The 25,514-nt window shown below is 58.1% G+C and overlaps 1 protein-coding gene across 1 annotated transcript; it reads right to left on the bottom strand.

Annotated features, from left to right (window-relative positions):
• Window positions 1–2,653: 2,653 nt before the first annotated feature.
• Window positions 2,654–19,062, bottom strand: SLC6A12 (solute carrier family 6 member 12). The gene is made up of 14 exons (XM_060164357.1): window positions 18,840–19,062; window positions 15,366–15,500; window positions 13,694–13,834; window positions 12,863–12,950; window positions 11,723–11,855; window positions 10,202–10,336; window positions 8,818–8,921; window positions 8,455–8,579; window positions 7,988–8,100; window positions 7,435–7,572; window positions 6,566–6,668; window positions 4,764–4,864; window positions 4,147–4,317; window positions 2,654–2,970 (listed from the first exon to the last, which is right to left on the bottom strand). The coding sequence occupies exons 1-14, from the start codon at window positions 19,060–19,062 to the stop codon at window positions 2,827–2,829; spliced, it is 1,854 nt and encodes a 617-aa protein (XP_060020340.1). The 3' UTR covers window positions 2,654–2,826.
• Window positions 19,063–25,514: the final 6,452 nt, after the last annotated feature.

Here is a 25,514-nt window from a genome sequence, read left to right on the forward strand (position 1 = left end):
ACGAGTGTGTACACGCACGCACGCGCGCACACACACACACACACACCCTCACACCCCTGAATCAGTGCTCTGGGCACTTTAAAGAGTTGAAACACTTGCTCCCTGCCCATGCCGTGGACCTGATACGAGCGGGTTCCCATGAGCTGTGCAGTGGCCTGAAGTCCCTTCCCTTGCCCTGTTCCCTCCAGCCCACACCCACCCATCCTGACGCCTTTGGACTCACGGGTCAGAGGCTGTACTGAGTGCCAGGACAGGAAAGCAGTCAGAGGGAGGGATGTTACAGACACAGGCCTTCAGCAGTCCCCATGCCAGAGCAGAGAGGCTGTGAGTGTAAAGTGGGGATCAGGGCCGCTGAGAGAGCAGGTGAATTATGGGGGGGGGGCTGTGAACAGTGTTCAGAGACGTGAGGCCCGGGGCCCAGCGAGCTGGAGACAGCCTGTGCGCCACCCACGCACAGAGCTGCCCGACTGCCTGTAGCAGGCAATGTGGCGCCCTGGCTGCTCGGCACGCAGCACTCGGAGCAGGTGGCCGGTGGCCGAGAAGCCTGCTGGCCCTCACCCCGCGTCCCTGGCAGCTGGGCTGCCCCAAAGGCAGCCGACTCTCTTGGGCACACCCGTCGGGGCCACGGGGAGGGGGTGTAGGAAGCTTTCATTTCCGGAGGTGACAGCTTGCACGCGGAGGGGGCAACGCTCAGTCTGTCCATCTGTCCAGCGAGGGCATTGGGGAAGGGGCTCAGGAGGTGGGAGGCAGGGCTGGGGAGGCGGCACTGTTCCCTTATGCCACTAGGCGGCAGCAGAGGGCACCATGCCTGCCCCACTCAGGTCCCCAGTTTGGTAAATGAGGGCGATCTGGCTGGCGCAGACTTCCTCTCCATCCCCTTCTGCTGGACCTCCTTCTTTACCCACTGACTCGCCAATAAAAGTGAGTACCAGGGACTTCCCTGGTGGCGTGGTGGTTAAGTATCCGCCTGCCAATGCAGGGGACACGGGTTCAAGCCCTGGTCTGGGAAGATCCCACATGCTGCGGAGCAACTAAGCCCGTGTGCCACAACTACTGAGCCTGCGAGCCACAACAACTGAGCCCACGCGCCACAACTACTGAAGCCCGCGCGCCTAGAGCCTGTGCTCTGCAACAAGAGAAGCCACCGCAGTGAGAAGCCCGCGCACTGCAACGAAGAGTAGCCCCTGCTCGCCGCAACTGGAGAAAGCCCACGCGCAGCAACGACGTCCCAACGCAGCCAAAAATGAACAAATAAGTAAATAATAAATTAAAAAAAAAAAAGTGAGTACCAGTGCGCGAGCAGTCCGAGGCAGAAGGGAATGTCCAGAACCCAGGTCTGGGCGTCTGCTTGTGCCCAGGGCGCCAGCGTCCCTGCTCTCACAAGCTGAGAAGCCCTTGCAGATCTGGGCGAAGGATGGCGGGTGATCTGAGGATGCCTGGGGCTGTCAGGCTGGAGCTCACCCTGGCTGGACCACAGATTGTTCCTCCAGTCACCAGGCAGTGACTTCTCCTACCTTCGCATCACTGCAGGCGGTGGCCCTTCTTCCAGACCCCAGGTTCTCCCCAGGACACTGTCCAGAAGTGGCCTACCCCCCACAGACCCCCCCACCTTGCCGTTGGAACACAAGACCACAGAGCCTCCTCCAGGAAGCCTTCCCCAGCCAGGGAAGGGTCTGGCGCGGTTTGGCAGGGGCCTGGGGAGAGAAGCACCCCACACCTCTCTCCGGGGGAGTCAGGGGGTGGCTCTCCCAGATGCCCAGGCAAACCCTGGGGGAGGGGCAGTGGAAAGTGGCACGAAGACCAACGTCCAGGGAGGAAATCCGGTCAGAGGGGTATGGGCTAGTGGAGGAGCTGCCAGGGTAGGGCTGCCAGTCTGGGCGGGCTGCGCGAGGGGGCTCTCTCCCTCCCACCCCAGGGCCACAATGAGCAGAAAGGAGGCTGGCGCACACGGCAGGCAACCCACGGGTGCTTGTTAACAAGGCAGGAGGGGGCAGTGGGAGGGACACCGGCCCGAGAGCAGGACACCCGGCTTTAGTCGTGTCTCTGGCCCCGAGGAGCTTCATGAACTTGAAAAGTCATTTTGTCCCTTGGGTTCCTCAGTTTCCTCATCCATGAAGTCGGGGTCGGGAGCTGCCGGGGGCACTGTCTCTGGAGGGCATCAGCTGGGACAGAACATGCAGCCGACCAGCCATGTCTGTCCTGGGTGCAGGCCCGTGGTCGTGCCTATTTGCCAAGTGTGGGGGCCCTCCTGAGCCCCCACCACCCCAATGCTCTGTGCGTTAAGGACACCGCTGCAAGGCGGGCGTGGAACTAGGGCTGGAGCTGGGGACACCTTGCGACACCGCCTCCGGGAAAATGCAAGACAACGGTGGCCGTTTCTCTGGTTCCTTCCCGCGGGCTCCAGGACACTAAGCCAGGTGAGGAAGCCCTCCAGTGGAGCGTCAGGACCCAGCGTGGGGTGTTCAGTTGTCACATGCAACATGGCGTGTATCTCTATGGGCGCTACCCTCCCCAGGCACAGAGATCCTAAGTGCTAAGAGGAAGCCTCCCTACAGTGGGTGATCCGCTGTTGCACACTGCAGTTGTTCTAACCAGACGGTGGGCTCCGGAAAGACCACCTCCTTCACAGATAAGACGGGGTGTTCCAACAGGCAAGGCAGGCTCCGGCGGCACCCTCTCTAGCCCACCGGGAGGGGATGCCCACGGACATCACAGAGCTTCTCGGCAGGGCTGCAGGAGGGGGCAGAGGTGAAGGCTGTCTGCCGGGGGCACGGGGGCCCTGACCCAGCTTCCTGGCTCAGTAGCCACCTGGTTTCCAGCCACATCCTACAAGTGCGTCTCCTTCTCCCCGGCCATGAGACCCGCCTTCGTTGGGGAGGGCCCGCAGTCCCGGCTGCTGCCACCGTCCAGACACAGGTGTCGCTTGGGCTGTGGCAGGCTGGGGTCAGGGGTGACGAGCTGCCGCAGGCGCTGCGGGGAGAAGAGGAGTCAGTGGTGCTGGTGGCAAGAGAGGCAAAGACGTGTCCTCGTGTCTGTGTCCCCAGGGCCCAGCACACAGCGTGAGTGAGTGAAAGGGCACAGAGCTCGAGAAGCGAGAAGAGGCAGTAACGTGTGACCGAGCGTGTGAACCGCCTGGCTCCCGTCCTGGCTCTGTTACTGACGCCTGCGCGGTCGTAGGCACCCCACTGAACCACACTGTGACTCGTCTGTAAGGTGACAGCACGCACCTCAGAGAACAGTGCCCGGCACAGGGTTAAGTGATCAGCGAGCGTCTATTTTGTTCTTGTTGTTGCTGTTCTTACCGCTGCTATTATCACACGCTCGGTAAGTGTCTATCATTGTCCCTCCTAGTAGCAGTCCTACGACTACCGCTGTTACTGGTGCCACCTCCTTCTTGCTTTGAATGCAGACGTGATGACTGGCATCAGGACAACCTTCTTGTGACCATGCGGTGATAAGCATGATGATGAAAAGACAACATGCCCAGGATGGAAGTCCAGGAATAGAGGAAGCGTCTGGTCCCTAACGGCCTCCTTAAGCAGCTGGACCAAATGCCAGGGGCCCCAGTCTCTGGTCCTCTTCATATGTAAGAAGAAACCAAGCCCGTTTGCTTATTGCACGTTGGGTTTTCTGTGACTTGTGGGCGAGACAGATTTCCACAAATGTAAGGTCTTTGTGGGACACTGGCTCTATCCCTTCCAGGAAGACATGTCCCGAACCCTAAACAGGGAGCCTCTTGCATATGGTTCGCAGGCAGGGCTGAGAGGAGGAGAGAAGCCGGGAGCCTGTGTGGATGAACCATGGCTGCTGGTCCCAGTTTCCAAGAGCAGGAATCTGTGCTCTATGACCCTCTGCGTCTGGCACCTTGTGTTCTTATTTGTGACTTACTCTCCCCCTTAACCCCTTGACAGCTGCCCTTGGTCAACCTGCCCAGATGATCTGCTGGAGGTCAGATGCTGAAGGTCTAGGACTCTAGGACTCTTGAACATTTCTGAAAATGAAGCCCTTCTTCAAAGGTCCTTCTCCTTAAGATTCCCTTAGACCGAAGGGCAGCCCGGCACTCAGAGCTGGCCCGGCCGTGGTGTCCTGCCCAGAGTCCAGCCCCTTTGGTGCCCTCCTTTGATGCGCCACTTCCCCAGCCCCTACCTTCCTGAAGGAACCCTGGGTCTTCAGGAGGGCGACGACGATGAAGAGTGGGACGCAGCTCATGGAGGAGCCAGCCAGGAGCCAGCCGATGAAGTAGCCCCAGGCCGGGTACACGTAGACGTTGTTGTATCTGAGAGGTGTGTACTTGCTCAAGGAGAAGAGGAAAGTGGCCTAGAAAGACAGCGGGAGGACGCAGATGCAGGAGGAGCCCGGGAAACCCTCTCCTTGGGACGGAGCAGTTAAACACCAACACACTGGCGCCTCTAGAGATGGAGAGCAGAGGCTCCCTCTACAAGTGCGTCACAGACCGCGGGCTCAGAGGCAGGGAGGGGAGACCAACAGCTGGGAAATCACGCAGGCAGACAGACAGACGGAGGTGAGGTGCGAGGGAGGGAGGGATGGAGCAGGAACTAGACCAGATGGTAGTGCTGGTAAAGCAAAGAGATGGGTGAGAAAAGGGGGGCGGGGAACCAGCACATAAGAGGGCACGAAGCAGCCCCTGCAGGTAACTGCGCAGGCGCAGGAGGGAAGGAGCCCCAGAACTCTGCCCGTGCCCCGTGCCCCGAGGTGGCTAGAGGCAGGAGGAGATGGGGGTGGTGGTGCTGGAGGGCACATACCAGGCAAAGGCCCGGGGTCAGGAAGAGCCAGGAGATCTTCACTAGGGGCCACGGCCGGTAGCCAATCATGTCCTCCACGTTGTCATAGAAACGGTCGGCCCCTGACCAGGTGGGTGGGGGGAGAATGTGAGGACAGGAAGGGGACGACGGGTGGGCTCGGGGAAGGACTCACCTGCTCCGTCCGCCTCCCCGCACCGTGGTGGGGAACCTGGATCTGGACGCGTGAGTGACACTGGAGGCGGGGAGGCCGCCACCAACCGAGAGCCCCTAACCTCCCAGTGTCTCTCTGCTCTCAGGTCTGCGGATGAAGACCCGAGTCCTAACACAGAGGAGGGGGTGAGCCCAAACGGGGCTCAGCGGCTATACACATGCTTATTGCGTCGCAGAGGTGAACTCGGCTTCAAGTAAAAATAGCAAAACACCAAGGGAGCCGATGCTCGAGCCCAGCGCTGAGCCCTGTGGGGCGGGGGCGGCACCTGCACCCCAGACTCCAGGGGGCCCCTCTGTGCTCCCAGTGAAGCACAGAAGGGGGCTGGGCTGTGGCCATGGAAACACTGCCTCCTGCACTTGGTTTAATGTCCTTAGGTTTCCACATTTGCTCCACCTTCTAAGAAGTAAAGAGCCACTGACTGGGAAAGGCCTGGGAGCCCTCTAGCCACCCCCTCACCACCACAAAAGGAACACTGCGAAATGCCACCGCTAGACAGTCGTCCCTGTGGCTTCTTAACCTCCCCCCAGGTGAAAAGCAGATACCGCTGCTGCAGGTGTGACATATCATCAGCCGTTTACACCTCGCTGTGATCGAGTTTGTCAGATCCTCTCTGAGAACAAGTGTCGAAAAGCAGTGGGGAAACCAGAGCGAAAAGGTAGGAGACACGTGGGGTGGGAAGGACGCCAACGAGGAAGGCCTAAGGTAGCAAGATAAAACCCTTCCTATTCACGGCTCGTCCTGAGGCCCTGCTGCATGGTACCCACGCACCCTCTCTGCCCTGAGCTTTGGCACACTGACAATCCGTTCCCCCAGCTGGTGCGGTGGAGCCAGAGGGACCTGCGGCATGATGACGGCTCCTCCACCTGCCTGCTGTGTGAGCACAGGCAAGGGACCCAACCTCTCTGAGCCTCGGTTTCCCCTGTGAAGGGCTGTGGTGCAGATTACGAGACAGCACTCGGCACTCAGCAGTGCAGTGCTCGGAACATAAAGGCTTCTCCTCTAACCTCACCCCAGGCCACCGCCGCCGTCATCAGGAACGATAACAGCCTGGATACCATGTGGTCAGCACCGCTGGCTGACTTCCTCGGTGCCGAGGGGGCGGGGCTGTTGGTGGGAGTCAGTGGAAGCCAGAATTCACCAAAGTATCAGAAAGAAATGCACGACCACCACAACAGAAAAGGCTACGTCAAAAACACGGGGATGAGCTTCCTGTCCATGGAAGTGTTCAACCAAAGCCTGGGTGATGACTTTGAAAGCGCATGTGGGAATCTCTGAAGGATCAGACTAAGTGGCCCTGGAGGTCCCTTTTGACTAGGATTCCCATGGGAGAAGGCCTCCAACAGCCTCTGCACCCAGAAAGCTGTGCACAGTTATTTATAATCATTCTCACTCTTCAAAGAACTCCGTTGTCATTAGTCCAGCTCCACTGCCGTCATGAGAAACACCTGGGTTCCCAGCAACGGCTAAACTCCTCAAGTAAAAAGGACCAGGACAGCAGCACAAAGACCCGCAGAGACCGGCGGGCCCGTCCTCACCCTGGGCACATCCTGCCCTTCGCATGGCCCCAAGCCTCCCCCACCCACCCACTTACCGTACACCCAGCCGATGCAGATCACTTCAAACACGGAAAGGAATAGCAGGCACGTGCCACTGCAGGCGTAATAATCAAACAGCTGGAAGAGGTACATCCCGCCCTGTGGGGCAAGAGGCAGAGTGAGACCTCGGCCGGGGGGCAGGGGACATGCCCCAGCCCACACGAGATGACAGGAGCCCATCTGGGAGGCCACCCTGCCCGGTCCAGGGAATTCATCCCTTGCAGCCAAAAAGAGTTTGCCCCGCCTGTCCCTGACTCCCAGCCTCCCTGTCCTCATCTGACAACATCTCTGACATCTGCAAGGACCCCGGGGACTGTGGTGCACGTACACCGTGCTGTCTATCCAGCATCCCACCTTCCGGAAGTTGCCGAGTTGCGGCCACCTCACTCTGAGTGTGCGCCCCTCCCTGCTCCAGGCCTAAAGAAGAGCAATGGCCAATTCTCAGGGAAAGAGCCCTATCCCCCCAGGGGTTGGCTGGTGGCAGAAGGGAACCCTGAAGCTGCCCAGAGCTGTCTGTAACATCCCAGGAGGGAAATCTGCCCAAGAATGACATCACCAGAGGAAAGGGAAGCCAGGAGATAGAGGGGAGCATCCCTGAGGATGCCATTGGAGCTGCTGGATCCAACCGTGCCTGAAACCGAGGCATCTCTAGACTTTTCTGTTTCCTAACCAAAACAATTCACCTTCCTGCTTCAGCCAGCTTGTTTGATTTCTGTCCCCTGAAACCAAAGGAGAGGGAACCAACACAGGAAGGTTCCGCCATGTGGTCCCTCCAACCTCGCAGTGAAGGGCCGGGCAGGCGAGGGGAATGTGGCTCTGAGGGTGTCAGGGGGTCGCCAGCCTGCAGGCCGCCCCCGCCACTCACCTCGGTGACCAGGAAGAGCCCGATCAGGTAGCACAGGACCACGATGGCAAGGATCAGGAGCTCCCGCCGCCCGCTCTTCCGGAGCTGCCTGGGGAACATGTCCACGGAGGCTGTCACCAGGCACTCCACACAGACAAACTGTGGGCCGGAGGGGGCTGGTAAGAGGGGCCGCTGCCTCCTCGCTCCCCAACCCCACGCTGGCCCACAGAGTGCATGGGGCCCAGAACCGGGGTGAGGCCAACCCTGCCTCAGCCTCGTCTCCACCACGGAAGGTGCCAGCCGCGAGGGTTGGCTGCGCGGGGCTGGGCGGCCCGAAGGTTTGGGAGGGCGCGTCCACATCTGCGCGCGGAAGGGTCGGGCCTGGGGGAGCAAAGCAGGTGGCCCCTCCCGGAAGAGGAGGCTGGGCGTCCCCCGACCAGCCTCAAGGACAGGCCCCGGATGCCGGGGCCAGGGCTGGGAAGTCCGGTCGGGGGCCAGCGAGGTCGGGGAGGTTATGGCGGCGGTCGCAGAAGCTAGTAAGGGGGTCGCAGGGCGGGCGGGGGCGGGGGCGAACCTGGCTGTCCAGCCCGAGGAAGATGAGCATGATGAAGAAGAGGCAGGACCACAGCTGGGACAGGGGCATCATGCTCACAGCCTTGGGGAAGGCAATGAAGGCCAGACCGGGGCCTGCCGGGTACAGACGCCATCAGGAGCCCGCCCCGGTGTTCGCGCGCATGTGCGCGCGCCTGCGCGCCTGCGTGCGTGCGTGCCTGCGTGTGCGCGCGCCTGCGTGCGTGCGTGCGCTGGTTCCCGAGGGCCGGCTGGCTCTTCTACTGCTCTGGGGAGCACGCTTTCCACTCGTGCGTCCGTCCTCCCACCCGTCCCCGCCTCCCTCCTCCCTCCCCTGGTTTTGGGGTTCTGCTCTGTGCCTAGCACGGCCGCCTGATGTTGAAAGGTTCCTACAGTATGCAGCTTCTGGGACCCCTGGCCTCCTGTCCCCTGCCCCTCCTCCCCGGCCCCAGGCAGCAAAGCAGCGCCCACCTGACTCGGCCACCTCAGAGATGGGCACCCCCTGCTCCTGGGACATGAAGCCCAGGATGGAGAAGACCACAAACCCGGCCACGAAGCTGGTGGCGCTGTTCAGGAAGCAGAGGGCGATGCTGTCCCTGCAGAAAATGGGAAGGAAAAGGGAGAAAGAAACCCATCGTGGGGGGGACATCCAAAGACGGTGAGCGGTAAAGAGGACAGAGGAAAGGAGGTGGGGGAAAGGAGCCCAAGACCAGGTACCAGAAGGTGAAGAGAAGAAGGGGAGGGAGAAAGACCAGGTCTGGAAAGGGGACCACAGCTTCGGGCCCCTGCTCACAACGGAGGAAGGCCCCCTCCCAGGACCTGCGCCCCGCTCACCTGTAGCAGTTGTTGTGGTACTTGTTGTAGCTGCCCAGGGCCGTCAGGCACCCCTGGCAGATGGCGAAGGAGAAGAAGATCTGGGTGCCTGCGTCCATCCACACCTGCAGGAGACCCCGAGGAAGCGGTGGGAAGATGGGGGGAGCCCGCCAGGGCCTGGAGCAGTGACCGCCCCACACCTCCACAACCAGCGGCCCCTCCGTCCCCGCAGAGCCCACGTTACAGCCTACGCCCACTAACGCATCCTCTTGCCCTGGGCACTCAGCACGCACCACGTCGGTGCGCGTGACTGTAACTTCTAGTTGGTTCACCACAGACGGTGAACCAGAGAAGGAGGCCTGTCTGCAGGGCGGAGCTGAGGACCTGGCTGCCCTCAACCTGCAGGTGCCCCCAGGCAGCCATGTGGGCAGAGGCCACGGCCTTCAAATACAGAGAGAAGACACCAAGACTCCACGGGGAGGGGGGGGAGTGGGAGGGGCAAAGAATGTGCTCAGACAAGTCCAGAGGGGCAAAATGTCCAACATCGCACTAGTAAAAAAAAAAAAGAAAATGGCACCATGCTACTACTTTTACCTATCAAAGGTCAAAATAAATTCTCCTTCAGTCTTCATGGGCCTACAGAAGGAAGGGTACCCACCAACACGGGTGGTCAAAGTCCACAGCACATGTCAAGAGCCTCAAAAGGTGCGTACTCCCTGACTTTAATCCCACTTCTACGTCTGACTACTGTCAGGAAATAATCAGAGATGTGGTCAAAGATTTAAACACAAGGTGTTCCTCGCAGCTGTCTGTACAATCATAAAAAAAGAATACATGACCTAAATGTGCAAGAACGGGGAAGAACTGAGTAAAGGCCGACACCTGCCCTAGGTGTGGATGCCCAGAGGTCATATGTCCGGGTCTGTCCGCCCGCTGCCCACACCAGCTCTAGAGAGGTACCTGGACTTATGGGACCGCAGTACATCCTGGCTGGATGAGTGAGCGGATGGATGGGGGATGGAGGAAACATTATGCAAATGATAAAATGACATTTACAAATGGGTTTAATAACAAGGAAGATGCTTACACTATAATTTAAGTGAAAATATATTTATCTCCACGAATAATTGTCTCAACTACGTGAAAACACACACACACACACACCAGATAGAAAAAAATATTGGAAGGAAATATACTAAAATGCTAACAGAGGTTATAGCTGAGTGGTGGGGTTATGAGAGGTTTTTAGTTCCTTTTTCATAATTTTCTTCTCTATTATCTACTTTTGCCTCCAGTGGGCACAGATTGCCTCTAAACAGCGAAAAGCAATCAAAGGTTTTCAAAACTCCAGATCTGGTTTGGGGCGGGAGATGCCTGGGGAAACAGTCCCCAGTGAGGTTCCTACCTGGGGGTCCTTGAGCCGAAGCAAATCTGGTTTTAGATAGTAGATGATGCCCTCGTAGGCTCCGGGCAGGGTGATGCCCCGGATCAGTAGGATGACCAGCATCAGGTAGGGGAACGTGGCTGTGAAGTAGACAACCTGCAGGGGAGAAGAACAAGCTCACCCTTCCCCAGGCAGCGCGAGCCGCCTCGGAGGAGGGGTGAGCACAGGAAACTTCCCACCCCTTCCTTTACACATTCTGGGGTGTCTGGGGCTCCCCAGCAGAGGATGAGACACACATCAGCGAGGCAAAGGGACAGGAGGAAGGACAGGGAGGGGTATGAGTTTCCACCCGTAACATTTCAAGAACTCTTTTTTTTTTTTTTTTTTGCGGTACGCGGGCCTCTCACTGGTGTGGCCTCTCCCGTTGCGGAGCACAGGCTCCGGACGCGCAGGCGCAGCGGCCATGGCTCACGGGCCCAGCCGCTCCGCGGCATGTGGGGTCTTCCCGGACGGGGGCACGAACCTGTGTCCCCTGCATCGGCAGGTGGACTCTCAACCACTGCGCCACCAGGGAAGCCCTCAAGAACTCTTTTTGAATCCAGATTCTGGTCTCTCTTAATCCCTTATCCCGGCTGTTCGCCCGCCCCTTGCCCCATTGGAGAGGGTGGGACTCCCCTGCCCAGGGGGAAGGTGAGCAGGTTTGTACAGTGATCAGTGGGGAAATTTAGACTGAACTTTTCCAGGCTTAAGGCTGGGGGAGCAGCATTGGCCTGAGCTCTGGGGGACGGGAGACACACGGGGGGCTCCACTCTGCCCCTTCCCGGGAAGGGCGGCACTGTCCATGTCGTTATTACTACTATTTTTATGTTATCATTATTACAACAATCCGTGGAAGGGGGAGGCTGCTTTGGGAGGGGCTAATCAGGGAAGGTGGGACCCTGTCTGTTCCCGGCGGTAACAAGCGTGGAGCACCAATGTCAGACTCCCTGGGTTGGAAATGATGCTCCAGTGTGAACTCCGTACACACAACAGGCCACTGTGTCCACCCTCAGCCTGAGCTCCTTCAGAGGTTGGAAACCCGCCACCTCAAAGACTGTTCTATTTGCCACTTCATCCTAGACGTGGTCTTGGTGTGTTGTTAAACGAGACAAGCACGTCGTACGAGTGTGTGATCCTGATTGTGCAATATTCACACAACACACACACATGCGTATAAAGGAAGCTAGAAGCCGACCAGCAAAACGCTGACAGGGATGAGCAGACACCCCTCCAGCCCGCTGGTGGCTCAGCTCTGACACTGGGACTTTCATGGTTCTTATTTTGCTCTGCACGTCACTTACGTAAACAGGCCTTTGAAAGTCATACCGAAAAAGAAAGCCTTCCCTTGTGTTGAGCTAAACCCTGCCTTCCCGCGACGTCCCCTGTTCTCAGCAGGCCTCTCCCTTTCACTGCTTTCTCTTTCAGGTCTCCAGAGGCGTGCCATGTGTGTCCCCATGGACCCTGGGGGCCACAGAGAGTGGTCCCGGAGCCAGGACCCCTTACCTTGCCCGTGGACTTGACCCCCTTCCAGATGCAGAAGTAGCAGACGACCCAGGCAAGCAGGAGGCAGAGGGCCAGCTCCCAGCGCAGGGCCCCCAGGTCGTGGATGCCGGAGCTGATGCCTAGAACACGTCTCCTGCGGACGGGGAGACACACAACCAGGTGAGGCCGAGGGGACAGTGGCCTCCACCATCAGGTGTCCTCATCCTCAGAGCTGACCCCATGGGTCTCAGAGTCCATGCCTCCCTGCCCCCACCCCTCCCCTGCCCCATGGCCAGCACGTTCCCACCTGTGGTCTCTAAGCCCCTGGCCATTAGACGGCCACGTAATCCCATAGATATCTGTCTAACTCATTCAGCTTTCTCTGTTGTCAGAGAGATAGAGACAGAGAGTGAGGGCAGTAAGCGTCCGAGCGAGCCGAGCGAGCTCGAGCCCGTGGGGAGCAGAGACCCATACGGGCAGTTGATGAGCAGGTGCTCGGGAAGCAGACAGAGGGGCTGGATGGGCGTCAGCATCTGAAGAGTGACTGGGGTGATGGGAACACGTGTGTGCCGGGGTCGGTGGGCATGAGGGCGGCGTGGATGCCGGGAGGGCGCCCCGGGGAGAGTGTCGGTGAGTACCTGTGGGCCAAGGTAAGTGTGAGGGCGGGTAGACTTGTATAAGCGCAAGGGTGGACACGTGTGGACGCTGGGGTGCAAGTGCTCGTGTGGAGGGTGCAGGCGTGAGTGTAGAAATTTGCCAGTTCCTGTGGTGTAAATACTCCCACGTCGGCCAACTTCAAGCCCCCGCCAGGACATCAGGGCACACGGAGCTGGCGCAGACTATCCCCAGCTCGCGCTGGCCGTCGGCCGTGGCTGTCTACGTGCAGGCGGGCGTGTGGGTGCGGGTGGGTGACTGTAAGAAGGCATGTGTGCGATGCAAGTCACGTGGACGCGCGCGTGAGCCCAGGTGGACACAGGTGGATGCGGGGCGAGCGTGAGGGTGTGGACGGTAGGTGTGGAGGGTCCCTCATCTCCTAGTGACGTGAGTGCTGGAAAGCATGCACAGAGAGGTGTACACCTGCACCCCCAGTCCCGGGCCCCAGACATCCAAATTCCCTCCGCCTGGGGCCCCCGGGAGGCGGCCTCCAGGCCGGGCACCTACTCCCAGAATTCCATGACGGGGGAGGTGAAGTTCGCGGGCGGGGCCGCCGCACCAGCTGCTGAGCGGTTCGGGAAGTCCATGCAGCGCTCTGCAGGGGGCAAGAGGGGCGTCAGCAGCGGGCCAGGCGGGCAGAGGCGCCCTCACAGCCCGTCCACCCCCCTCTGGCTTCGCATTCCCGGTCCCCAGAGCTTCATCTGGAGCCCCCGCTTTCCAGCATCAGGAGTCCCGGCTCGGGTGGCTCGGGTGACCAGCCCCCGTCCCTGTGCGCCTCACACTGCTCTCGTCCTGGTGAAGCTGGCTGCTCCTCTGGCCATGCTGCCAGCCACCTCTGACCCTGTCCAGACCTCAGGCCAGGCCCCCATGCCCACGTGTGCACCTCACTCCCCAGCGATGGGGGGATGGGCTCGCGGGACGGCCCCGCCGGGAGTGGTCCCCATGCAGGCCCCTTCCCGTCCTTCCGTGGTCACCCGTCGAAATCTGCCAGTTCTGCCCGCGCGTCTGTTCCCAGCGCTTGACTGTCCCTGGTGCGGGCTGGGCCGGACCAACCGGGCCCACCGCCGGGTCCTGAACGTCTGGCACACAGTAGGCCCGCAGCGAACACTGCTCGGTGGGCGGACGTTGGGTGGTGTTAGCGCCTGGCAGCCGCTTGTCACCCACTGTCCCACCGGGTTGTCGGCTGTCCTGGCGGCTGGTTGGAGATCCCACACGGGGTCGGCCAGCAGAGTGGCCACCTGTGCCCGCCCAGCTCGGCTTGGGGGCTGTTCTGCCAGGAGCTCCATCACTGTTCGCCCGGCCCCAGCTGCCCCATCCCAGGGCCGACACGACAAGTACCTGTGTTCCAGGAGTGGGTGCAGGCAGTCCAGGGCAGCTCGGAGGTAAAGGAGCTGAACAGGTAGAAGAGGGCCCAGGAGAGGATGATGATGTAGTAGACGTTCAGATAGGCCTCGATGACCACAGACGCCAGGCCAATGCCTTGTGGGGGGAGGGAAGTAACAAGGGGGTCCCAGAGACCAGCGTCAGCCTGGGGGCCGCCCACCGTGCTGGAAGGACAGGGGCCACAGAGACCCCGCGGGGCTCATTCACGGGCCTGAGAGGCCCTTTACTCCTTATCTTTCTAAGTAAGAAAAGCAGGTGACAGAGCACCACCCTAGGCATTCTCCCAGTTTTATGATGTATATCTGAACGCATTTGTTTTTTCATGAGAGAATCTCCGGAAGGAGCATCGTCCAGAGGTTAACAGGTGGGTCTCTGGGTGACAGATTTCAGTTCACTTTTAAAAGTTCTTTTCTTTCTCTGGTTTTTCTAGTTTTTCTGTGACAATCAGCATCACTTGTGAAGTCGCAAGGGACGGGAGGAACAGAGGCACGAGGCCAGAGGCAGGAGGTTCCTGAGTTCGGGTCTCACTAGGCATCCGAGCCTCTGGAGGGTGGAGGGAACCCACGCGTGTGTGGGCATCAGGCAAGGACCCGGGCAGCCTCGGTGGGGCCGTGGACCCCAGGGAGCAAGCCGAGGACAGACTCCACGTGGACCACACACAGCCCACACGGACCCCCAAGGATCCGAGGAAATCATCCCAGAGACCCCACAGGGACCCCCCAAATCACCACATGGACCCCCAAGGACCCCACAAAACCATCTGACGCCCCAAGAGGGGTAAGCACCAGACGAGCCATGCCCCGCCGCCCAGCCCCTGGTCAGGCTCCCCGTCTGCTCAGGAGCCAGCGTGCTTCCACCACGTCCACGCCGTCCAGCGGAGGCTTGGCGGCCCCCAGACAGGCCTGTCCCGGGCCCGGCCCCTTAGGGCCTGGCGTCCGAGGCAGAGTCCTCCCTCCCCCGCAACCCTGCGAGGAGCCGCTCGGGGACCAGGAGGCCCCTGGGTTTCCCACTGGCCGCCAGGGCGCCATCAGCTGAACAGAGGGTGGAAGAGGACATCCCCACTGCTCACATCAGTGCTAGCAGAGCCCCAGAGGGAGGGCGGGGGCTGGGACCAGCTTAGTCCCTAACCCAGGACACAGCACAAACCCACGGAGACCTGCGTTAGCGAATGGCCTCATTTTCTCATCTTACGAGGGTAACGCAGACGCTCCTGGAGGGCTAGGTGAGGACGCAAACGCGTGTGACGTGCTGACGTGAGCCCTGGCACCTCACCACCGTCATCACCATGATTATACCCCGCAGAGGCGTGTCCGGGACCAGGCCACGCGCTCGGGAGCACGTTTCCTGCGAAGCTGTGAAGACTCAGCTTCAGGGTTCCTCACCGGCAAGGACTCCTCCCAAGACTCTGCACCTCATGTTGTGCCCAGTTATAATTTTGTATCGTCCTTCCTGGAGACTGCTTCCACCCAGGTTCTAGAAGCTTCGGGCCCCAGGAAGCCTGATGACACGTCCTAGCTCCTCTGCAGCCCTCAGCACAGGGTGGATGAAGGAAGCAGGGAGGGTGATGGCCGGGGTGGGGGGGTGGGGGGGTGGGGGGGTGGTGTGTGTGTGGCTGGAACGCACTCACCCTGGAGGAGGGGGCAGATCTTCCTCCAGGCTGTGACGCTGCCCTGGCTGGTGTACTGGCCCAACGCCACTTCCAGAAAGAACACTGGGATGCCGCAGGTGAAGAAGAAGATGAAGTAGGGGAAGAAGAAGGCTCCTGCCGAGGAGGGGGAAGGGGGCTGAGCTGGCAGCCAACCCCTCAGCCGCCCCCCGCAGCCCCCAGGGGCCCAAGACAGCAGCTTTCTCCTGCCTGTGAGCAGGGCCCGGCGGAAAGTTTCCAGTCCGCGCCCCACCCGGCATAGGAAAGGCCTTCGAAGGGAAATGAATGATAATGTAGATGGAGACCCTAATATATGCCCTGTGTATTTTCTCAGTGTGCTTCACAAATCTAGTCCATTTATTCTTTTTGGAACCGAAAACGTGTTCTGTATAATTTGATATGCTTATTAAATCATCAAGTTTGTTACGTTTTCGAGAGAAACAAACAAACAAAAACACCTTGGGAAAACGATTTTCCCTGTAATCGTTTTCAGACGGTATTTCCCCTCCCTCAGGCTCTGGTCTGAGCTGGGCCCCCTGCAGACAAGGCCGCTCCTCTGCTAGCCTGCTGCGGTGAGGACCGCTGCCCACATTCTCGTGCACTTGTCTACTCTGCTCCTTAGTTTAAACTTCCAGCAGAGGAACTGCTGAGTCAGAGGGCAAGAGAAATGGACCTTTTTTTTTTTTGCTTTTTCTGTCATAAAATGTACGTAACATAACTTTTACTATTTTAACCATTTTTAAGTGTACAGCTCAGCAGCTTTCAGTTCATTCACACTGTTGTGCAACCATCACCGCCATCCGTCTCTAGAGTTTTCTTATCCTCCCAAACTGAAACTCTGTCCCTTTCAACACTCACTCCCCTGCCCCTCCCCCAGCCCCGGCACCCACCCTTCCTCTTTCTGTCTCTACAGACTTGATCATTCTAGGCACCTCATGGAATCCTACAGTATTTATTCTTTTGTGACTGACTTATTTAGCATAATGTCTTCAAGTTTCATCCGTGTTGCAGCATGTATCAGAGTTTCCTTCCTTTCCAAGGCTAAATAACTATCCAGTGTCACTATAGGTCACATTTTGTTTATCCATTCGGCCAGGGATGGAACCCGGGCCCATGGCAGTGGAAGCGCCACAGAGTCCTAACCACTGGACCTCCAGGGAAGTCCCAGGGGTGAACATTTTTAAGGTCTTTGACCAGCATTTCCAAATTGCCCTCCCAAACTCTTGTACCATCTGCCCTCCCAGTAGCAACATGTGAGAGCAAAGACGGACTGGTGAGTCTGCCCAGGCCTGCTGCTGCCAGCCAGCTCCGTGGTCCCAGGCAAGTGGTTGAGGTCTCTGGGCCCCTGTCCTCCTCTGTGGAACAAGGGTTCTGATGAGATCATCTTTGGTCATAGCCACCTCTATGTCCGTGACACTGCGGCCGGGGCAAGAATAAGCCACCTCATCCTCCCCCAGCATTAGTTCTCACCCCAGCCCTGGCCTGCCTGGGAAGTCCCATTTCTATTTCTTTGGAGTCATCAGTTTAGGCAATTTGCAGTAAGAACTATAAGTTTTAAAACAGAGAGCAAGGGACTTCCCTGGTGGTCAGTGGTTAACACTTTGCCTTCTAATGCAGGGGGTGCAGGTTCGATCCCTGGTCAGGGAACTAAGATCCCACATGTGGCCAAAAATCAAAACGTAAAATAAAAGAAGCAATATTGTAACAAATTCAATAAAGACTTTAAAAAAATGGTCCACCTCAAATAAATGAATAAAAGGGGCTTCCCTGGTGGCGCGGTGGTTAAGAATCCGCCTGCCAATGCAGGGGACACGGGTTCGAGCCCTGGTCCGGGAAGATCCCACATGCCGCGGAGCAGCTAAGCCCATGTGCACCACAACTACTGAACCTGTGCTCTAGGGCCCGCGAGCCACAACTGCTGAGCCCACGTGCTGCAACTACTGAAGCCCACGTGCCTAGAGCCCATGCTCCGCAACGAGAGAAGCCACCGCAATGAGAAGCCCGCGCACCGCAACGAAGAGTAACCCCTGCTCGCCGCAACTAGAGAAAGCCCGTGCACGGCAACGAAGACCCAACGCAGCCAAAAATAAAATACATAAATATTTTTTTTAAAATAAATAAGTAAAACAGAGAGCAAGACACGTGGTAGATGTTCACTAAATATTTGTCAAATTAAATAGAAACAGTGTTTAGAAGGATTTTCTAAACTGGTTATTTTTAAACAGGAATGTTCCTTCTTTTTTACCTTTCTGGAATGTTTCTAATATCCACATATATCATTTCCACAAGAGGAATACAGTTATTTTCAAAAGGCAAAAATGAATCTGGCCAGTCACACATAAACTCATCTAAATGAATTCTTCCATTTATGTGAAATATTCCAAATAGGTTAAATCCACAGCCACAGGAAGTAGATGAGTGGTTGCCCAGGGCTGGTGGAGAGAGGGCTCGGGGGTGACTTCTAACAGGTACAGGGCTTCTCTGGGGGGTGATGGAAACTTTCTAGAATCAGTCGTGGTAATGGTTGCACGCGTCTGTGAACATACTAAAACCACTTAATTGTACACTTACAAAGGTGACTCTGATCCCTCCCCACCGTGCCCCTGCTCATTTTTACTACCAGCGCTGAAAAATATAAAACTGTTTCTTGAATTAAAAAAGAAAATCATAGGGCTTCCCTGGTGGCGCAGTGGTTGAGAGTCCGCCTGCCGATGCAGGGGACACGGGTTCGTGCCCCGGTCCAGGGGGATCCCGCGTGCCGTGGAGCGGCTGGGCCCGTGAGCCATGGCCACTGGGCCTGCGCGTCCGGAGCCTGTGCTCCGCGACAGGAGAGGCCACAACAGTGAGAGGCCCGCGTATTGCAAAAAAAAAAAAAAAAAATCATAGACAAGATAATGTCATTTCTTTGATCAACATTCCTCAGTGGCTCCCATGTCACTCAGAGCAGGGCCCGGAGGGGCTGAGCCCCGACCTCTGGCTCCTCTCCCGCCTGTCATTGTCCCCTTGCCGTCCCCTGCGTTTGGAATGTTTTTCACTTGAACTGCATCCTTGAGACTGGCTCCTTCACCTCCTTCAAGTCTGGGCTCAAAGGCCACCTCCCGGACGGACCCTTTCCTGGTCCCCTCGCTTCCCATCTCACGCCCCTCCCCGCCCCTCCTCCCTGCTCTGCTTCTGGCCCGTCCGCTCCCCACCATGTGACAGACCACAGTGGACGTATCTGTCTGTGGTCTGCTGCCCTTTGCCGGAGTGTAACCCGGAGTGTGTTGTGCTTTGTATCGAGCACGGTGCCTGGCAAGGGTGGCCCAGAGTGTGAGCTGCGAGGAGCTCACCGTGAGGAAGCATCCCCATTTCACAGCGGGGGGATGCTGGAGTCAAGCTCCCTGCCAGCCTCCCTCCACTGCCCAGGCAGGAGGTGCCCAGGTGGGCGCTGCTCTCCCCACCTCAGAGTGAACTCACCTCCCCCATTTTTGTAGCAGAGGTAGGGAAACCTCCAGACGTTGCCCAGCCCGATAATCTCCCCGGCCACGGACAGCACGAACTCCATCTTGTTGCTCCACTGGCCCCGATCCTTCACCTGGTCCTTGCCTTCCTGGTCCAACTTCTCTCCCTCCTCAGGGACCCAGGAGACCACAGAAGGCCCATCCTTGGGGACTGCCACTTTTCCGTCGTCTGCAGCCATGGACGGGCTGGGAGGCCACAGAGGGGAGTGGGCAGGACGGCAGGAGAGGCGCGGCCTGCGGGGACAAGAAGGAATGAGCTGGGCAGCCCCCAGGACACCCGTCACCCCCGCTCTCTCCATCCTAACCTTTCATTATTGCTGGAATGCTGTCGAATAGTGTCAGACTATTGATTTTCCTCCCAAATTCTTGATATTTACACCTAAAGTTACACTTTGCTCTCACAGCTCTGAGAACAAACAGGGAGCAGTTTGTTCTTAGTTTGCCCATTTTGCAGATGGAAAAATCCAGGCCTTGACAGGTGAAGTGACTTGCCTGAGACCATTCAGGACCAGACTGGGATTGAAACCCAAGCTCGGGGACTCTTATTCCAAGTCTCTTCTGATCTTCACAGTCAGCTGCCGTCCCCGCTGGCCCTTCTGCCCGGCTGCTCAGTGTCAGTGGGTGTCACCCGCCCAGCCTCCGGCCTCCAGGCCAGAAGGGATCAAAGGCTGTCGGGGGTAACAGGAGGTCAAAGGGCAGGTGTGGCCCGGTAACTGCCTGGTCTTCCCTGGGCCAGCTGTGTGCTCGTAGCTTTGCCAGCGTGATCGATTGCCTCTGGGTAAACATGGGAGCCAGCTAACTCCGGGCATCTGATTGGGAGGGCAGAGGAGGGTGGGGCACAAGGCCAGGTCGGGACAGGAGCGGCCTTCGAGGGGACCCTGGTTCTTGAACCTCTGTCCTGAGAGCAGGCGGGGGTTCTGGTGGCAGAAGTGGCCACCAGAGGAGCCCTCACTTGGGCGCTCACCTCCGGATCCGAGCGGTCCCCTCAAGGGAGACCCAGAAGTGACTGCTCACCACGGCAGGTCACTGCCCTTCCCAACTCCCTGCCCTGCTAAAGAGCAGCTACTCTCTGCTCTACCCTGTCCCTCTCGCGGGCTGTTTATCTGCTGCCGGGAGATAGACCGATGCGTGCTCTATCCAGAATCCTTGCTGGCCTTCCCTCCCCACACTCCGCCACCTCCACTCTTGTTTCTGCCAGGAAGACGTGCCGGGTTGCTGAAGGATCCTCTCCCCCAGGCCCCCCGCTTCTGCCTCCAAGGGGCAGTGGGGAACCAAAGTGACCAGGAGCTACCAAGGGCTCTGCTCCTCCAAGTTTCTAGAGAAACACAAGGGATTCTTTTTATTAAAAGAAGAGTCTGTGTTTACTTGTTGGTCCTTTTAACTCAGGCAACAGCCCAAGCCCGAGTCAGTTAGAAAGGTGTGGCAGGGCCATCCGAGGTCATGGAAATTTTTGAAGGTGACTTGGAGAGTGCAGGTTATCCCAGGAATGGGAAAGAATGTCGGGGTGAAACCCTGGTACTGGGACCTACTCGGAGGCTTCCGTGGCAAGGTCAGCCCAGGAGGGAAGGCGCGGAGAGAGGCACCCCGTGGAATCGAAGGCCTCACCCTCTGATATAAAGGAAGGGGCGGGGGAGGAAGGGAAGGAAAGAGAGCTCCAGGTTCAGAGAGATCAGCCACACCCCAGGGGTTTTGAGAACCAAGCCTCAGGTGGAAAGAACAGGGCGGTTTGGCCCCTGGGGACACCTGAACCAACTGTGGATACTGCTACAGAATTGTGGCTGGGGGACTCTGAGGACTGACCCCTGAATCATTATCCAATGAATGAATGGACTCAGAAACATGGATGAAGGAGCATCCAACAGGAGCCCCAAGGGCTGGTCCAGACCTGGCTAGTAATAGTAGAAGTTAACGGGGGACTTCCCTGGTGGTCCAGAGGTTAAGACTCCGCGCTTCCACTGCAGGGGGCACGGGTTCGATCCCTGGCTGGGGAACTAAGACCCCGCACGCTGCACAGCACGGCCAAAAAACCCCAAACAATAACAACAAAAAACTTGACTCCATTTCTTGTCCAACACCTGTTCCCCTCAAGATTGAGGGGTATCAGAGAAAAGGGAGGACTGAAACAGCATACCAGCCCCTGTGTCCCTGTCCTTTGAAGTAAAAGGCTTAAAAAAAAAAAAAAAGAAGTTGACATTTGAGTCAGCACTGTGCTGAAAACATACACATCCTCACATGCATTATTAAGTTTCATCTTCATAAAAATATTTGAAGAATTACTATTAACTCCTTTTTTTAAATGAGGAAATGAAGCCCAGAGAGATTAGGGAACAGGCCCTGACACCCCCAGGTGCTCAGTAAACCATTTTTGAATGGTTTGAACAAACTTACCAGTACAGTAACTGGGGAGCTGAGCGGACACGTTGCTGTGTGACCTTAGGCAAATCACACCTCCTCTCTGGGCTTTAAGTCTCCCTGAAAGAGAGAATGACCCCTACTCAACTGTGGTGTTGGGAGGGCAGGGGATACGCATGAGATCCATAAAAGACAAGGAGAGATACTGCCTTTGCTCGCCAAGCCATCGCGTAGCCCAGCTCGGGGTCCGAGCATAGGGTCACCAACGGGGTGGCCAGGAGACAAGCCTCACTGTCCCCAGACCAGAGGCAGCTGTTTCAGGGTCAAGTTGTCCTCAACAGCTGGAGGTGGGGGAGACCCACCTGGGAAAGGAGTAAATGAAGGGAAAGCCAGAGGGGAACACAGGCTGAGGAAGCAAAGCCCAGAGCCCAGGATGGGCGCAGGATTTGGGAGAAGAGAACGCAGATGAGCTGACCTTCACGTGACAAGTTTGTTCTTTTTCAAAAAGGCTGTTGAGAGGAGCATGATTTATGGGTAAGAGTGAAAAACCGGAATGGCAGAATGAAAGCAAGAGCATGTGGAAAGGGAAGCTGGCCCAGGGCCATGGCAAGTCAAGGGGAAATAGGCTTACCTTACAGCAAGCGGGACTCAAGTTAGACTCAAGGAAGAACTTTCCAGGAGGACGTTAGACATAAAAGCTGTACTGAGCTCTCCTTTTGGGGATTAAAGGCCAAAGGAGAGCACCCCACCCTCCTGCCCCCCTCCCTGCCCCCCTCTACTGTGCCCTTCTACCCCCGGCCCGTTTGCCAGGAATGCTTAAACACAGTGTTATCCTCAGTCACGATGACTTTCAGAAGTCTCCACCGTCCCGAGGGTTCACGCCAGCTCTCTCACCTCTCCAACCCCTAGCACCAGCTGCCCTGCTGCCCATCTGCTCTGCTAAGCTGGGGCAGGGTGTGGGGCAGCCTGGACCTCACCACACGCCAGTGCTCTCCAGAAGCAGAGGAAACCTTCAGGAGGCTGACAAGCCCCAAATTCACTGTTTTCAGGGTCTGGGCAGGTAGGCGGAGGAGCGGACACAGGTGGAAATGCTGCTGCCCTCCACGCGCCCCCGGGGGCAGCAGCCCAGGCCCTGGATGTCCCAGCCCCACTTCAGCCCACACCCACATACCAGCTCCCCGTTCAGCACACACGCTGTTGCCGCTCCCGTCACGTCCCCTTGCACACACATACCTGTGTGCACAGCACCAAAACATGACCCCCGTTGAGTCCTTCACACCCCGTGGGCCGCCTGCACCCCCGATGCCCCCCGGGGCACAGGCCGCCCTGCCGTCTGCACCCCTGTGTGGAGCCCGCGGGGAGGCTGACGGGTCTGGCCCCTCTGCTGGCCGCTTCCTTCCCAGCTGCGGGGCGCCGTCTGTCTCCCCCTCCTCTCGCTCTCTGGCCCGGGTCGCTCCTCTCTCCCCTGCTCCCTGGAGTCAGCCCCCTCCCCGTCTCAGGACTTTCCGCCAGCCAGGCTTGTCCCTGAGCAGCTCAGATGCTGCAGAGGGTGCAAAGGAACTGGGGTGACCCCCTTGTTCCAGGATTCCCCAACACCAGACTTCCCTCTGGCCCCGCTCACGGCACGGACACACACTGCCACCCAGTCCCCTTCCCAGGTGTCGCCCCACCCACCCACCCCGCACCCTCTGCGAGGAGCTCACCTCCTCCCGTCTGGCTCCCTGGGTCCCGCAAGCCTCGCGGCCCCAACAGAGTCCCAGGGAAGCCGCTAGGAGACCCGACCTGAAAGGGAAACTGTCCCCCACCTTCGCTCCTTCTCTGCCTCCCAGCTCAGAATCCCATCCAGTCGTGGTCCTGGGACCCCCAGACAGAAAGCGACTCTGTGTGTGTGTGTGTGTGTGTGTGCGCGCGTGCGCGCGCACACTCGAGTGTGAGCTGGTGTACTGGGAAGTGGAGGGGCAGAGAAATACCACAGCAGCAGGAGGGACTGAGGCCAAAAGTTTGTGAGCCAGGATTACAACACCCAAGCTCAGAAAGTCAAGTCCTCTGTCCCCAGCCCCTCCCCACCTCCCTCCCGGCCAGAGCTCCCCCACGGGCGGGCGCTGTCCCAAGACGACCCCCCCAGAGCTGGGCTCGGAGACTCACGCCCCCCTCGTCTCCCCACCTTTGCCCCTTGTCCCTCCCCCCATCTCACCGTGCCCCCTCTGGCGCTGGCTCCTTCTCCTCCGGTGGGCACAGCCCTCTCTCACCGGGGCGGTAGGATGGGCACCACCAACAGCCAGGCTGGAAGCTGAGATCTCGGGAGGGGAACTGGCCTCGCTGACGCGGGGGTGGGAGGAGGTGACTCACCGCTGGACTTTTCCACCAAGTACCTGCCGCCTGTGGTTTCAGAGCAAGGCTCCGGGCCTTCACAGCCGCAACCCTCTGCCTTGGGATTTTCCTGGAGGAGGTGCCAGACGACCTCAAGAACCTAGAAGGACCCAGGTTTGCAGGTAGACAGGCCTGGGTTTGACGCCTCCTTTGTCTGTCGGCCAGACAAGCATCTGAGCCTCTGTCTACCGACCCGTCAAGGGTGCGTGACAACACCTACTTCACAGAGTTGCTGGGAGGGCGAAAGGCAGTCTGGGAGACTGCTTAGCGTGTTGTCGGTGCTTCAGGGCACTTGGTGATGTTTGCTGAAGGGTCGTCTGGAAGCAGGGGCTGGGATGCTGGAGTGTCCCAGGCAGCAGTGACGATGCTCTGGGGACCTCCGGGCACTCAGCACACAGCTGGGACTTGTCTGATTGCCTGACGGCCATCAGTGGTGAACTGGTACTTGTTGAATAAATATCTGTGTCCCCACGACGTGCCCGGTGAGCTTCTCCAGAACGGGGTCCTCATCGCTGTTTCTGAGATGTCCTCGCGGTGCTCATACAGGACCGTCCGGGGCCATTCACTCAGGACAGACAGTGCCCCCTTCCGGATAATAAAGACGCTTCTTCGGGCCCAGGTGGTGGGGGGAGGAGAAGCTGTGAGGAGAAAGGGAAATTTCCCTTTGCCTGTTCCTCCCCTGTGTGTCCTAGAACTTCCCCGCAGGGCTGGGGTGTGAAGCGCGAGTCTCAGTCTGTAGTTTTCCATCGAGCACCCCCCGCTCAGTGTCTCAGGCCCCTCTCAGCATCTCCCTGAGGCTCCCCGTGGAGAGCAAGCCAGGCGGGCTGGGGCGGAGAAGGGCCGTGGCCCCGGCCGAATTCACACGGTTTCCCCTGTGCTCGGCGGGCCCGGAGTGATCGAGTTGCTGCAATGCCCTGTCCCCATCCCCACCGTGTGTCAACTGTACAGCTCGCTGCAGAGGGGTACCAAAGTCCGTGTGATTACCTGGCCGCAGCCACTCAGAACAGAAGACCCAGCCTCTCCGGGAAGGGGCGCCAGAGGGAGGAAAACCAGGCTGGGCAGAGGGTGAATTTCCTAGCTCTGTCATTCAGTCAAAAGTGTTACTTCACGCCTACAGTGTGTGGGGCTTTTCTGCGAGGACCTGGGGATACACATGTCACCTCCCCTCCACCTCACGAGAGAAGAGCTGCCGTGTTTGACCTCGCCTCTGTCTAACACCCGAACTCCCTCACTCAAGCCCACCCAACCCCGCAGCTTCAGCCCCCACTGCGCATTCAGAACAACTGGTGAACTCTTGGGGGCAGGAGACCCCATTTTACAACAGGTAGGGCTCCCTAAGTTACCTGTAAAGCCTACCTAAGACAGGCCTGTTTCCATACTGGGGAGGGCCCAGTGTCGAGATGAAATAATGAATCCGTTATCTTGCTGCAGTGAAACCCGTCGAATGTTCTCCTCACCACAGTCATCTTCTAACCCGTGCATACTTTTAGAAGGCCTGGCGTGGAAGGAACCTAGTTCCTGAGCACCTACCTACCTCAGCCTAGGTGCTTTACATGTCACCCCATTTTGTCCTCACAAGAACCTTGAAATGTAGGAATTATTAGCCCATTTTACAGGTGAGAAAACTGGGGCAAATAGAAGCTAAATGATGTGTCCTAAGGCTTCATTTACTGGTGGTAAATGAGGGAGCTGGGCTTTGAAGCTGGGCCTCTTGGCTCCAAAAATCTTTGCTTGTTCCACTGCAGCAAACTGTTTCCCAGACCAGGAGTATCTAGAGGGCAGGGGTCACTTTTCATAATTCTTTGTTTCTGCCTCTAGCATTTAATATAGTGCTGGCTCAGAGTAGGCATTTGGATGGATGATGGAGGGATGGAAGGATGGATAGAAGGAAGGAAGGAAGGATGGACGG

Source organism: Lagenorhynchus albirostris, chromosome 11 (assembly GCF_949774975.1).
Source record: "Lagenorhynchus albirostris chromosome 11, mLagAlb1.1, whole genome shotgun sequence".
In the NCBI taxonomy this organism is placed as follows: Eukaryota; Metazoa; Chordata; class Mammalia; order Artiodactyla; family Delphinidae; genus Lagenorhynchus; species Lagenorhynchus albirostris.

Bases quoted from the DNA above. Each gene is read 5' to 3' on its own strand.
- SLC6A12 (XM_060164357.1), bottom strand. From the start codon at position 19,062: ATGGCTGCAGACGACGGAAAAGTGGCAGTCCCCAAGGATGGGCCTTCT. The intron at 10,337-11,722 runs GTAAGGGGTCCT...TCTCCCCTGCAG, and splicing joins GGGTCAAGTCCACGGGCAAG to GTTGTCTACTTCACAGCCAC. The intron at 4,318-4,763 runs GTATGTGCCCTC...CTGTCTTTCTAG, and splicing joins TGACCCCGGGCCTTTGCCTG to GCCACTTTCCTCTTCTCCTT.